General features: G+C 38.2%; 1 protein-coding gene across 4 annotated transcripts in view; it reads right to left on the bottom strand.

The window, feature by feature from the left end:
- Positions 1-171: 171 nt before the first annotated feature.
- The window catches only part of ern2 (endoplasmic reticulum to nucleus signaling 2), a 129,825-nt gene continuing 115,851 nt past the window's right edge, over positions 172-14,145 (bottom strand). For 3 of the 4 annotated variants that reach the window (XM_072559124.1, XM_072559125.1, XM_072559127.1), the window contains 4 exons: positions 7,735-7,862; positions 4,861-4,984; positions 4,710-4,777; positions 172-3,040 (listed from right to left, as the gene is read on the bottom strand). In XM_072559124.1, the coding sequence (XP_072415225.1) occupies positions 2,810-3,040; positions 4,710-4,777; positions 4,861-4,984; positions 7,735-7,862 (551 nt within the window). In that variant the 3' untranslated portion in view covers positions 172-2,809. Of the gene's footprint in view, positions 3,041-3,136; positions 3,994-4,709; positions 4,778-4,860; positions 4,985-7,734; positions 7,863-14,145 lie in introns of those variants that run through there. The other variant, XM_072559126.1, reaches the window with a different exon arrangement.

Genomic DNA, 14,145 nt, shown 5'->3' with positions numbered 1-14,145 from the left:
AAACCTACTCCTGGTAAGTAGGCATACATGTCGATTGACAAAAACAGCAGGTTTGTTTCTGCCTTACAGAAAGAGTGAGAAAGCAATACAAATTAACCTTTTCTTTTTCTCCCCCCTGTGTGAACACTTCTGCTAATTGTAGGAAGAAAGTATAGCACTGTTGGTGTTTAGGAATTTTATTTTATCCTTTTACTTTCCAATACAAAAGATTTTTGCTCCTATTTACAGCGTAAACTCTATGTACAATCAAAGTTGCGATACAGGAAGGTGAACTTTATTTAACACAATCATGTGTCATAATTCTGTTTCCTACATAGTAAAGATAGGTTCTATACAGTCAGTGTTGCTTAAAAACTCACCACAATTGTTTAGCTTGATTTGCTCTCTTTTATAAAACATTGATCTGAATGGAAAAGGAATATAAAATGGAGCAGGATACACAGCACTAATAAATTATACCCTTTAGTGGCTGTAGTAAGCAACTTATTGGAAACCAGAACGGGTTTCAGCCACCCAAGCAGTCAGAGACTAATGAACTGCAAGCTGTTGAGAGGGGTGTGTAACACAAGCTGTGTAAGCACAGCTGTTTTTAGGATGGGCTCGCAGCAACGCTTGTGCAGCTAGTTCCCAAGCTCTCAAACCACCCAGCCAGTGCGACTGGGTGCACACACACACACACACAGCATAGCAGGAAAATAATGGTGTAAACATATCAGATACAGCAGTTGTTGACATGTCAACTGTGAAAGAAATCCAAAGAGCAGATGTCAAACACTTATAATATCAGTGTGGATAATTTTTCAGCAAAGCAGCTAGCAAGTTAATGATTAGAAATAAACCATTGTTATCTTAATATTTGTATCTAAAACTAAATATATTGCACTTCAAATTCCCAGTGTTTTCCCAAAGTTCTTAATGCATCTATTCCTACAATTTATCTGTGGCAAACCATTTTTAATCCACCCCAAATCTTTGGCAGTTTGATTTTTCAATTGCATTTAAGAATACACTAAAACTACTGTCACTTATTTCCATTAGCAGAGATCAACACGCACAAGGCACAGCACAGTTTTTAAAACAATCGGCTGAAGGAATTGATAATCTTTTTCACCCAGAGGACTGTAAAGACTTAGAACTCATTGCTGAAAAGGCTGATTGAAGCAGAAACGTTTAACTGTATTTAAAAATACTTGACTATGCACGTGAAGTGCTATAACCTACATGGCTCAGTCCAAGAGCTGGAAGGTGGAGTTTGAATGGACCTTTCTGTGCCATATACTTTTCTGTAGATTTAAAAAAAAACCTAAGAGTGTATTATTATGTTTGACACTATACAGGCTCTCACATACCAATAGCAGTACAGGTTATTAGGTACCTGGTTTCTCCTCTCCCTTCCAAAAATAAACATCACATGCTTAAATGTCCAAATAATAGATACAAGTACATTCACTTCCAATTGTGCAGAGCTCATTTTAAATTATGTCCTGCTTCACTATGTAAACAATGTATACTGGCCACAGAAACTTCCATTGAATTTGTACAATTATGAACCCAAAATATGATTGTCCCTCCCCTGATGTGCTGACAAAAGGAGTGAGTAGCTGAGTTACAGAACTAGCAGTAATGGGATTTGTGCAGAATTAGCTGGGAGATAGCAGTGGTCCAGCAAAGTCCTGAGTTCTGTGGTTCCCGTTCTTGATCACTATTGACTACCCACTATGCTCCCACCTCTTCTTACAGTATATTAGTTTAACTCAGCAAAACAGTATTGGCTTCAGTATAGCAGGGTTAATGATGGCAGTGATTCCTACTGACATCAAGGGATGATCATCTATTCCTAATATGAAAAGTCACTTTGGTTGTTCAAACAGAATTAAAATCTTTTTTTAAAAATTAGTTTGCATTAATTACTCTATGAAAATAATCTCTGCAGAAAAAGACCTGTCCAATCATTGGCAATAAGATCATGCTGTAGCAATGTTACCCTATAAACCTTCATACCAGTATCACAAATAGCAGATTCTTTACAAGTCACAAGAGCACTGATAACATTTCCAGTATCAATTGTTACAATATGGTGCAAATTGTTGTTGGGATTCTACTGTGTTTCTCCTCTTTCTGGAGTTAATGACAAAGCAGGAGTCTTATCAAGTACCTTGTCATTATTTTTAGGTACTACAGAAATTCTTGTAGAGCAAAATTATAGATACCTGCAATGAAACAACTTGTTCAGGCATCTTTAGCTGCTGCCTTCGAGTCTTCTGCAATGGTCAGTGATTATGTGTATGGCACAAGTATATGGATGAGTCAATTCAGTTCATTTATGAATATTAGTCCTGACGACGCTTCCAGGAAAGAGGCCTCCTTGACAGAAACAGTTTTGCTTCCCCAGAGGTGACATCATTGTTAAGTGATGCATCATTATTAATAGGTCACTTCTCTCCACCTTCTGTCTTTGCTCCCGATCGCTGTGTAGGACAGTCCATTTGATGATTGTACACCACACTGAGCGGAAGTATTAGCAGGGATCTCACCTTATCTGTCATCAATTTTACAATATTTATTGTCTTCCTGTCTAATGAAGTGCAGCAAAGCAGTTCTGTTGTGGGAAGCTAAGTTCCAAACATAAATCTGTGTCAGTGCAGGGATTAAGCAAGCCAGCTTTCTCCTGTTTTCTGAGGATGGAGTCCTGTTCTCTACATGAAGAATCCCAAAGTGAAGAGCGGTTCTCTCAGTTTCACAGGATACACAAGCATAACCGTTGGATGCCTGGAGCATTTCTTCCTACTTCTCTGGCTTTGGAAGGATTTTATGTTGGCACAGTTGAAATGCAGGGAAGTACAGTGGTTAATTTTTCCCTGCCTCCAGCTCCCTGATGGTAGTAAGGGTGAAAAAGTCTCTCATGGCTGCATATCTGCATTGCATTGTAAGTGTGTAACAGCAAGTTTGGGAATCGAAATGTGAAGTACTGCACAAACTGGTCAGGTACCTCTCCCAGTGTCTCCTGTACCTCTAGGGGTAATTCATGGTAGTGATGTTTCTGTGAAGAGTTATTTTACATGAAATATGTGAAAATAACTTTTAAAATGTTAGTCTTTAAAATGTAATTTGACTTTTAAAACAAAAATATGTTCTTTTGCGCATTGAGGTGATTTATGACTGCACTGGCAAAATGGAACACTTCTATTTCAAGCAGCCCCCGGCTGCATCAAGTCTATGCTGGGAAGTAAAACATAGCCGCATGCAAAGTATAGCTCCCTCCACTCTGCATCAATCATCTTAAATTTTGAAAATCTTCTCCTGACTGCAACATTGTGATATTCTCTATTTTCCACACCAGCCAGTCTTAAGGCTGTCTGAACAACATTACCAACTGGTAGTTTATTAGGAATAGTGGTGTGCTATTTTCTCATGCCCACAAGGTACTGACTCAAGATCACTCAGACGAGTTTCACACAAAATCCCTTACAAGTATGAGGTAAACAACATCACATGAAAGTGAATGGGATTTTATTGACAGCAGACCTTGTTTTAAAATGTATACTTTTGTTAATTTTTATTTGTGTTATTGAAGATATATAGCTCGACAAACCTTTTAACCCAACATAGTAGCACACATCACTATTTCTGAGATATTACTCTGCTGTGTATACATCTTTATTAACTTAAAACCTTCAACCGCTGAAGTCCCATTTTTTGGGATTCCATTTCCTCTTCATCACATCTCTTCATCTCCAAAATCCTCCTTATACACTCCCTTTTAAAAATGGCTTTATTCCTCATCCCTAGTTCTTCTTTGATACAAAAGCTGGCACATTGGTGTAATTGAAAAACTTAACATTGTCATATTGTACTGTATATAAGCTTGGTGATGAGAAGTCTTAAATTGCAAATCTCTTAAATGCCTGTTATTGTAAAGTTGCTTTAAGACCTAAACAAAAATTGGAAGTTATAGCCAAAAAGTGATCAGACCACGACATGTTCTGGGACATCCTGGAGAAATACAGATATAGCCAACAGTTAGAAGGCTCACAACATTAACTGAAATAATTGGCCTGAGCATTATAACTGTGATAGGTTACAATACCTTCTAGTTGGTCAAGAGTCAGAAATATGGATTTGGAGTCATTAATTATGAGGTTTATAAAATAGAGAGTTACGTTAATAAGATCTTTGCATTTGCTAAGCAATAGCATTTTGGCAAAGGACACTTGCTAGCAGGTACTTGTTAGGAGAGTTAAAGTTAGCGAGGGTAAGATACTTACTTGTGTGGGAAGGACGCCAGTGTAGTTGTATAAAGTGCAGCTTCAGCCTTAATAGTTAAGATAGACCGAGAAGTCTCAAGGGGCAAAGGAATGTGTATACATGTTAAATTTAACTTAACTAAGTTAAAATAACAAAAGAAATTGTGAATCAAGAGAACCAGGTTCAAGGAATCAAACAGAAGACCTTAGACGTCCAGAAATTCACAAGAAAGACAGATCAACACTCATTAAACCTATGTATTGTGCCATATCTCAACTAGTGGAATGTTAAGTATTAATTTTTGTTCTCCAAAAAAACTTGTTAGCATTGCTTTCAAAGTTATTAACCGTCCTTGTTGTCAGTATGATTAAGTTCTGATCATTGGTTTAGAATTAAGTCCAAATCCCAACAGCTATATTCTTAAGTCTTTGATTTGGCTAAGAAACACGAGGCCTGTTCCTCACCTTATTTCTCATGGCTCGGAGAAGGTCACGCACAGAATTTCCTTTGTATGTCCGAAACTTTCTCAAATCTGAGGAAAAAAGAAAACATACTGTAAAATGAATCTTAGTTGTATTTATAGCTATTAAGCAGGATCAGTCAAGGATAGCTCACCTGTTTGTAGAGGGACAGAGATATGCATCCTCCAGTTTGTCCTCACCACCATTCTGCCGTTGCACTCCAATCTACCAACTATCTGCCCTTCTAATGGTTCCTTTTCTATCCGGTCACTGACATCCTAAACACAAAATTAACTTTGAATGTAGTATTTCAGTACAATAACTTTCCAGTGTTATATTTCCATATTTGTTGATATTTGCAGGTTGTGTCAAGTAATTCCAGGTTCAAAGTATGAAAACAAAATATCAGTCCAGAACAATGTGTAGCAGACTATAACATCCAACTCCACTGAGCTTCTAACAACTGTAGCTGAGTCATGTAGACCCAGCTTCAAATCCTTGTTAGTGCTGAGTTACACTATACTAACAGATTACTTGTCCATAACATAACCACTAACTACCCCACCCACAATGTGGATATGGTAATATAGTAGTTACGTTACTTGACTAGAATTCCAGACGATTGATCTGGAGACATGAATCAAAATCACCCTACACTTGCTGGGGAATTTTAATTAACTAATTCTGGCATAAATTCCTATCAAAACACAACTGGTTCTGAAAGATCTTTACTCAATCTGATCTGTAAGTAATTCCAGACCTCATTAAATGTGGTTGATCTTTAAATGCCCTGCTAAGGTATCTTAGTTGTCCTAAGAAGATGGTTCACCAGCACTTTCTCAAGGACAGGATGGGTGGGTGATAAATGCTAATAATGACTATGGATTTTTCTTTGAATTTGTTGAGGTTAAACTCATACAGTATAAATAAAGTCTATCGAAGTTCACTTTACTTACAAGAAAAAGATTTGTACTTGTTGTTGCAAACATGTAATTTAGGGCATTACAAGTTACAAAATTAAACCAATCCTACACTACGAGCAGAGTCATCACTAGATTATAATTAATATTTCTTAGTCTATACACATTAGATTTTTAAAATTAATTCACAGGGTATGGGCATCACTGGCTAGATCAGCATCTATTGAGTCAACCACATTGCTGTGGGCCAGACCAGGTAAGGATGGGCAGTTTCCTTCCCTGAAGGACATTAGTGAACCAGATGGGTTTTTCTGACAATCAGCAATGGATTCATGGTCATCATTAGACTCTTAATTCAAATTGAATTCAAGTTCCACTATCTGCCTTGGCAGGATTCAAACCCAGGTCCCCAGAACATTACTTGGTTTTCTGGATTAACTGTCCAGCGATAATACCACTAGGTCATGTCCTCTCCCAAAGAATTCTGCTGGAATTATGGCATTAAAACAGGTCCTTTGGCCCAACAAGTCCATAACAATGTTTATATACCACTTGGGCTTCTTGTTATCATTCGTCATCCAATCTACCATATAATTACTACTGCCTACTCCTTCATATGGCTTCTGCTTAATGAAACAATACTATTCACTACAATGGTTCTTCTTGGTATTATATTCACATTCCCTTATACTCTGGGATTTTTCTTCTGTGTTCACTACTGAATTTCTTGGTGAGTATCCTGTATTATGATAAGCCCAAACTGTGCTCTTTTCCACAATGTTCTCTACATCCACTCTAAGAAAATACTTAATAATTTTAAAGACTTCTTTTAAGTTTCTTCTCAACACTTTTTCCCCAGTAGAAGGCACCAGCTTATCAATCTCTTCCAAATACTCAAACCCATGTATTTCTGGCATTATCTTTCCAATGCTACTTCAGTTTAGTTATGATATGGTGAGCAGAAATGCACACAGCACTCCAAGTGTTGTCCAACTTCAGGTTAGATCAGGTTTCCTTGCAATTTATCCCTCAAGAAGTAAACCTGGTGTTTCATTTTCCTTTTCTAATATGAACAAAAAAAATGAGTCGGCCGCTCAGCCTTTCAAGATTCTGCATACACTACCTTTTGAGGAAAGGAATTCTGTGGTGTAAATTTCCATGATTAATGTATTTATACTTCATGACCCCTTTGCTGTTCTACGCCACCTAAAAACTTAACTCTAAGGAGTAAGTGGCCTCCTAATATTTCCAAAACATATTACCTCATTTATCTGTGTTGAACTTAATTTGTCAATTATTACAATTTGACAAGTTATACTGTTATGACCTGAACTCAGGCAATTAAAATCCCATCATTTAGGTGAAGAACTTAAATAGGAAATGCACAGCTGGCTGATTTACATCTTAAAAGGAAAAGTGAAAGTTTCAGGTGGAGTATGACTGTTCATCAGAACATTGTTCCTTCTGTCCTCCTTTCGGTGCTGGCTAGTCTGCTCTACATGTCAAACACTGCCTGTAAATTTACTTCAAAGTTCAACATTCATTTTATTTTGAAGTCTCGTTCAGGGACAATTATATCACATTATCTGCTATGGCATTACATCAAAATGTAGTTCCAAGTACCATTAGTAACCTGTATATTTTCTTATTACTTAAATTTTCCTGCAAATTAATTTCAGCGGCTCACAAACACAAATAATTCAGAATAGTTCAGACTATGCCACAAATTTATGACACTGGTAAAAGATGTTCTACACAAGTGAACTCTAGTTTAATACTTCAGAATATAGGAACAGCCATCCACTATTTTGTAATGTCAGTTATTGAATGGTGGGTTTTCCTTTCATATCTCAATGGCTGATCCTCTGGGAACTGGTAAATTGAAACTATAGGCGTGATTCTCCTGATTTTTGATCCTTTAAAATTCAAGAATGGAAAAATATGACAGGCAGTCCTGGGAGTTCCTGATCTGTAATTGTGCCAAAGCGTTGTGATAAAGAAACATTTGGAAAATGCATCCAAGGGAGCTTGGTAAATATTGTTCTCTTTCACACTCTGTTTCATGGAAGCATCATTAACTTTGTTGATTTTCCTTTGAGAACTCTTACCTGAAAGAATTGAAGCTGCTTTTCTTTAGTCCAGAAGAAGGGATGTTTCAGGACACACTGAGCCGAGGGCCGCTGCTTTGGGTCTTCATTGATCATTTGTTCAATCAAGTGTCTGCCCACAACATTCTCTAAAAAAAAACCAAGCGATAGGTTGTAATTTTTCAATCTTAAAATTATCTAAACTATTGACTGTAAGGTTACCACAGCCAAGTCGAATCCTCTCTTTACCAATGTAAATATGTTCCTGTTCCACCAAGAACTAATGAACAGTGAGAGATCTTGATTGATTTCCTATTGCTACACCATTCCCACTTAACACAACTTCCTAACATCGCTCCTGAATGGAGTGGCCCTAATTTTCAGACTATACTGCCTAGTTCTGGAATCTCCAAAGAGGGGATCTTAATCTTTATCTACCTGTAAATATCTTGAAGACTTTGATTAGATCACCCCTTAACCTTATAAATTCTCAAAAAAGCATGTCTAATTGATATAATCTCTCCTCATAACCTAACCTCTGAAGCAGTAGACAAGGTTCCAGAGGTGAAATGCTAGCAACAGCTAGCTGCATCTTGACATCACATGACATTCCACGGCCCTAGGCTTCAGATTGACTAAATATATTTGTTCCTGTATTTTCATTTTACTATTTGAATTTCATGAACTTGAATATTTAATTTCTAATATGTTTTTCTTGGTGATTAAATCGTGAATCATAATACCTCCATCTGTTAACGCTGATAATGTAAGATAGGTAAAAATCGGAACATGGATTTAAAGTTCACATTGTATTTGCTCCCTCGACCAATATACCCTTCCTAACTGGTGGTGCCCAGACCTGCTCAAAGCACTCTAATTGGGGTCCAACCAGAATTTTGTATAACTGCAGCATAACTTCTGCATCAAAGTTTGTGAGAAGATTTGTAGCTCGGGTGCTCGTTGTTATGGTTCTGTTTGCCGAGCTGGGAATTTGTGTTGCAGACGTTTCGTCCCCTGTGAAGCAGGAGGCTCCCAAGCACTGAGGGTGTCAACTAGACAGGGGACGAAATGTCTGCAACATAAATTCCCAGCTCGGCAAACAGAACCACAACAACTTCTGCATCCTTCCATCCCAATCCTCTAGACATATTGGCCAATACACTAGCTTTTTTGATTATTTTTTGAAAACCCCCAAAGTCTTTTTGGACATTTATTGTATTTGGCATCATACCATCTAGAAAGTACCCTGACCTATTTTTGGGGTCTAAAATGAATAACCTTACATGTACTTACACTCCATCTGCCAGTTTTGCCCATCCACTTAGTCTATATACATCGCTTTGTAATTTTATGCCATCATCTACACTGTCTACTTTCTGTCATTAGCAAGTTTGGAACTATGATTTGTATGCCATTATCCAAATTGTTAATAAATAATGTGAATAATTGAGACCTTAATACAGATCCTTATTGGAACCACAAGCTATGTACTGCCAATTTGAATATCTCCCCATTGTCCCTACTTTCTGCCATCTGCCCACACAACCCATTTCCCAGCTACAACAATAATTTATACTCAATTCTGTGGTCTTTTACCTTAGTTAATAGTTTCTTATGTGGCACTTCATCAAGTGCCTTCTGAAAGTCCATAGAAATAACATCCATTTACCCTGTTCACTTCCCATTTGCACATTCAGTTAACCCATCCTTGATTATAGACTCGAACCCCCTTCACTGATGTTAGGCTAACTTGTTTGTAATACTTGGTTTTCCTCTTTCATTCTTTTTGAAAAGTAGAGCAACACTGAGCAATTTCCTAATCCAGAAGGATAACTCCTGAATCTAGGGAACTCTGAAAGATTATAGTTAGGGTGTCAATGTACTTCCTTTACTCCCATACTTCCTTTAACACCCTCAGAAGGAAACTGTCAGGTCCTGGGCATTTGTCACTCTTCAATTCCATTTATTTCCTCATCACAGACATTTTACTTACCTTAATTTAATTCAGCCCCTCTTCCCAATTCACTACTAATTTCCTCAAAACTTCTGGAAAGCTATCATCCTTTTCTACTGTAAATACTGAAACAAAATAATTATTCAAAGACTTTTGCCATTTCCCCATAGTCATTGACCATATCCCCACTTAAGTTTTTAGTGCTCTGACACCTATTTTCAATTTATGCGACTATAAAATCTCTTTTCACTGATTTTGATGTTTCTGGCAAGTTTTCTTTCATAATCCCTTTCAATAGCTCTTACAAGGTGCTTTGCTGCCCTTTGCTGGTTTTACCATTCAACAGGATCTGTGGTTTTTTTTGCATTTTTGTATGTCCTTTCTTTTATTATCCAGAATATTAGAATATTCTGCAGCAGAAAAGGAAGGAGCCAGAATTGTGGTACATGCCAATATCAGACATAAACACAGTAGATATCAATTTTCTATGGTCAGACTTTCAGCAGCTAGGGTGAAAGTTAAAAAGTATGCCCTCAAAAGTGATAATCCCTTGATTAATCTTATGCTTCACCCCAGTGAGAATAGAAATAGGGATATAAGGAGGAGCAATGTGTGGTTTGAGGTATGAGACAGAACGAAGGGTTAGATATTCGTTGGACATTGGGTATAGTTTTGGGGCAAGTGATACCTATTCAAAGAGAAGTTGCACCTTGACAGAATTGGGTCCTTGTAGGGAGGTTCACTATGTCAGTGTGGAGGATTTAACTAGATTGGCACATGGATGGGCACCAGCATGTAGAAGTAAAAAAAGGGGAATAAGGTGGATAAAGGGATCAGAGTATAGACATTGTGGACAGCAAGAATTTTTTTTTCACCCAAAGAAGGGGACTCAAATACTAGGGTCACCATGAGTTCAAGGTGAGCGGGGAAAAGTTTAAGGGAAATATGCGTGGAAAGGTCTTTACGCAGAGGGTGGCGGGCACCTGGAACGCGTTGCCAGCAGAGGTGGTACAGGCAGGCACGATAGCGTCTTTTAAGATGTATCTAGACAGAGGAGCAGAGGTGCAGATCCTTGGAAAATAGACAACAGATTTAGATACAGGATATGGATTGGTGCAAGGTTGGAGGGCCGAAGGGCCTGTACTTGTGCTATAATTTTCTTTATTCTACTAAACGAAGGAATACTTCCATATGAGTAGTTGTTTAGGAAGTACAATGAAGAATATCGAGACAGTTTAGAATATGTATGTAAACACTGTGCAGTCAATAAATATTCTGAGCTACAAGTGCAAATAAGCATGGGAGAATATGATGTAGCAGCGTGAGAACAGTGACAATTACAAACTTGATATTCCCAGATCTCAGCATTAACAGAGAAGGAGCAAAAAGCAGTCAAATTATAGTACTGATTAAGGACATCATTGTGATGTTGGAAAAAGAGGACATCCATAATGGTGCAAGGACAAATCTACTTGGTTAGAGCTGAGAAGCAAAAAGCTTATGATTGTCCTACAGGTGGAATTCAAAATTAGCGAAGTTTTGAGAAAATTTGTTGCTCAGGTTGAGGTTCTGGATGTAGATTTGCTCACTGAGCTGGAAGGTTCATTTTCAGACGTTTCGTCACCATACTAGGTAACATCATTTCCTGTGGTGATGTCATTTCCTCTCATCAGGTAATGATGTCACCACAGGAACTGACAACACCAACTCAAGGAAACCCAAACACATAAATAGAAAACGGGCCATACCACCAGTGCTTCATCCAGAGGATCACTGATGATGTTACCTAGTACGGTTTCGAAACGTCTGAAGACGAATCTTCCAGCTCAGTGAGCAAACCTACATCCAGAATTCTATATACCACAAAATAATGAGGGAGAGAAGAGCAAATCTTCAAGAAAATTGTAAACATACAATTTTTGAGAATGGTTATTTTAGGAGACTTTAAGTATGCATATACCAATTGGGATAATATTGGAGTAAACAGAAAAAGAGAGACATGAATTATGAAGGTTGCTCAAGAGAAATTTCTTGACCAGTATATTCTCACTCCAGCAAGGAAGAATCAATTGCTGAAAGAGTTGATTCAGATACAGAGCTATGTACATTCCAACAAGAAGAAAAAGTAGGGAAACCAATGTCAAGGCTCTTTGGATGATAAAGAAGGTGGCAAATATGATTAAACAAAAAATGGAGAATGCATAATACATGTCAGAAGAGGTTCTGGACATCTTAAAACGCATAAAGGTGGATAAGTGCCTGGATATGATCAGATGTATCCTAGAAGTCTGTGGGAAGCTAGGGAAGTGATTGCTGGATCCCCCTTGCTGTGATATTTGTATCACTGATAGCCACAGGTGAGGTGCCAGAAGACTGGAGGTTGGTAAACATCATGCCACTACTTAAGAAAGCCAGGGAACTATAGACCAGGGAGTCTGACATAAGTAGTGGGCACGTTGTTGGAGGAAATCCTGAGGGACAGGATTTACATGTATTTGGAAAGCCAAGGACTAATTAGGAATAGTCAACATCGCTTTGTGAGTGGGAAATCATGTCTAAATGACTTGATTGAGTTTTTGGAAGAAGTAACAAAGAGGATTGATGAGGGAAGAGCAGTGGACGTGATCTTTATGAACTTCAGTTAGGTATTCAACAAGGTTCCTCACGGTAGACAGTTAGCAAGGTTAGATCACATATAATACACAGAGAACTAACGATTTGGATAAAGAACTGGCTCCAAGGTAGTAGACAGAAAGAGATAGTAAAGCAGTGTCTTTCTGACTGGAAGCCTTTGATCAGTGGTGTGCCACAAGGATCGGTGCTGGGTCCACTGCTTTTCATCAGTTACATCAATGACTTGGGTGTGAAAATAGGAGGTATGGTTAGTAAGGTTGTAGATGACACCAAAATTGGTGGTGGAGTGGACAGCAAAGAAGGTTACCTCAGAGTATAATGGGATCTTGGCAGATGGAATTTATTCTAGATAAATGTAAGATGCTGTATTTGGAAAGACAAATCAGGGCAGAACTTGTACACTTAATGGTAAAGTCTTGTGAAGTGTTGCTGAACAAAGAGACCTTCGAGTGCAGGTTCATAGTTCCTCAAAAGTGAAGTCCCAGGTAGACATAATATAGGAGCAAATTACTGCAGATGCTGGAATCTGTACTGAAAACAAATGCTGGAGATCACAGCAAGACAGACAGTATTAGATTGGATTCCCTACAGTATGGAAACAGGCCCTTTGGCCCAACAAGTCCACACCAACCTTCTGAAGAGTGACCCACCCAGACCCATTCCCTTACCTTATATTTAACCCTGACTAATGCACCTAACACAATGGGCAATTTAGCATGGCCAATTCACCTGACCTGCACATCTTTGGATTGTGGGAGGAAACTGGAGAATCAGGAGGAAACCCACGCAGACACAGAGAGAATGTGCAATCTCCACTCAGTCGCCAGAGAGTGGAATCGAACTCAGGTCTCTAGTGCTTTGAGGCAGTAGTCCTAACCACTGAGCCATCGTGTCACCCTAAAATACCCTAGTCCCTAGGTCTAAGGGTGGTTGGCAACATTTTCATGCAGAGGGTGGTGCATGTATAGAACAAGCTGCCAGAGGAAATGGTGGAGGCTAGTATAATACCTACATTTAAAAGACATCCGGATGGGTGTATGAATAGGACAGGTTTAGAGGGATATGGGCCACGTGCTGGCATGTGAGACTAGATTAATTTAGGATATCTAGTCAGCATGGATGAGTTGGACCAAAGGGTCTGTTTCTGTGCTATACAACTCTATGACTCTCTATAATATAGCAAATGCCAACAATTGAGAGGAGAGGGAAAGGGAAAAGTAAAATCAAACTGGCAAAAAAAGGGCATACTGAAATGGTCTACCAGGTAAACTAAAATTTTCCAGGATGTAAACAGTAATGGGTAGTAAGACGAGGATAGAGTCCATTCAGGGCCAAGAAGGTAGTTGTAAGGTAAAACTACAAAGCTTGGTGAGTACTTTTATTGGTGTTTATAACGAAGCGGATAGTGATAAAATGTAGACAGAAGCAGAAATGGTAAAGGTGATGGATGAGGTGAAATTTGGTTACGTGGGTTATACTTGCAAAGTTAGAATAGTTAAGCCGAATGGTCTGGATGACTTACATCTCAGATCGATAAGGAATTGGGGTGGTTGAAAATAGTGCAAGTGCTAGCTTTAATCTTCCTAACTTTCCTGGATATAGGGCAGGATATCTGGATATCAGAGGAATGGAAAGATGCAAGTGTTCAAGAAAGGGTGGAAAGGCATTCATAGTAACTATAAACCTATCAATTCAACGAGTAAGGTTTTTGAAACAATAACTATCAGAAAAATTAACAGTACTTTGAAAAATCTGATTTGGAAAATGCATATCTTACTTGACTAATCTAAATTACATTTTTTGATAAAGTAGCAGAAGAGGTTCAAGAAGAGAATGTAATGAAT

This window comes from Chiloscyllium punctatum, chromosome 40 (genome assembly GCF_047496795.1).
Source record: "Chiloscyllium punctatum isolate Juve2018m chromosome 40, sChiPun1.3, whole genome shotgun sequence".
NCBI classification, from domain to species: domain Eukaryota; kingdom Metazoa; phylum Chordata; class Chondrichthyes; order Orectolobiformes; family Hemiscylliidae; genus Chiloscyllium; species Chiloscyllium punctatum.
This window is presented reverse-complemented; position numbering and strand designations above follow the sequence as displayed.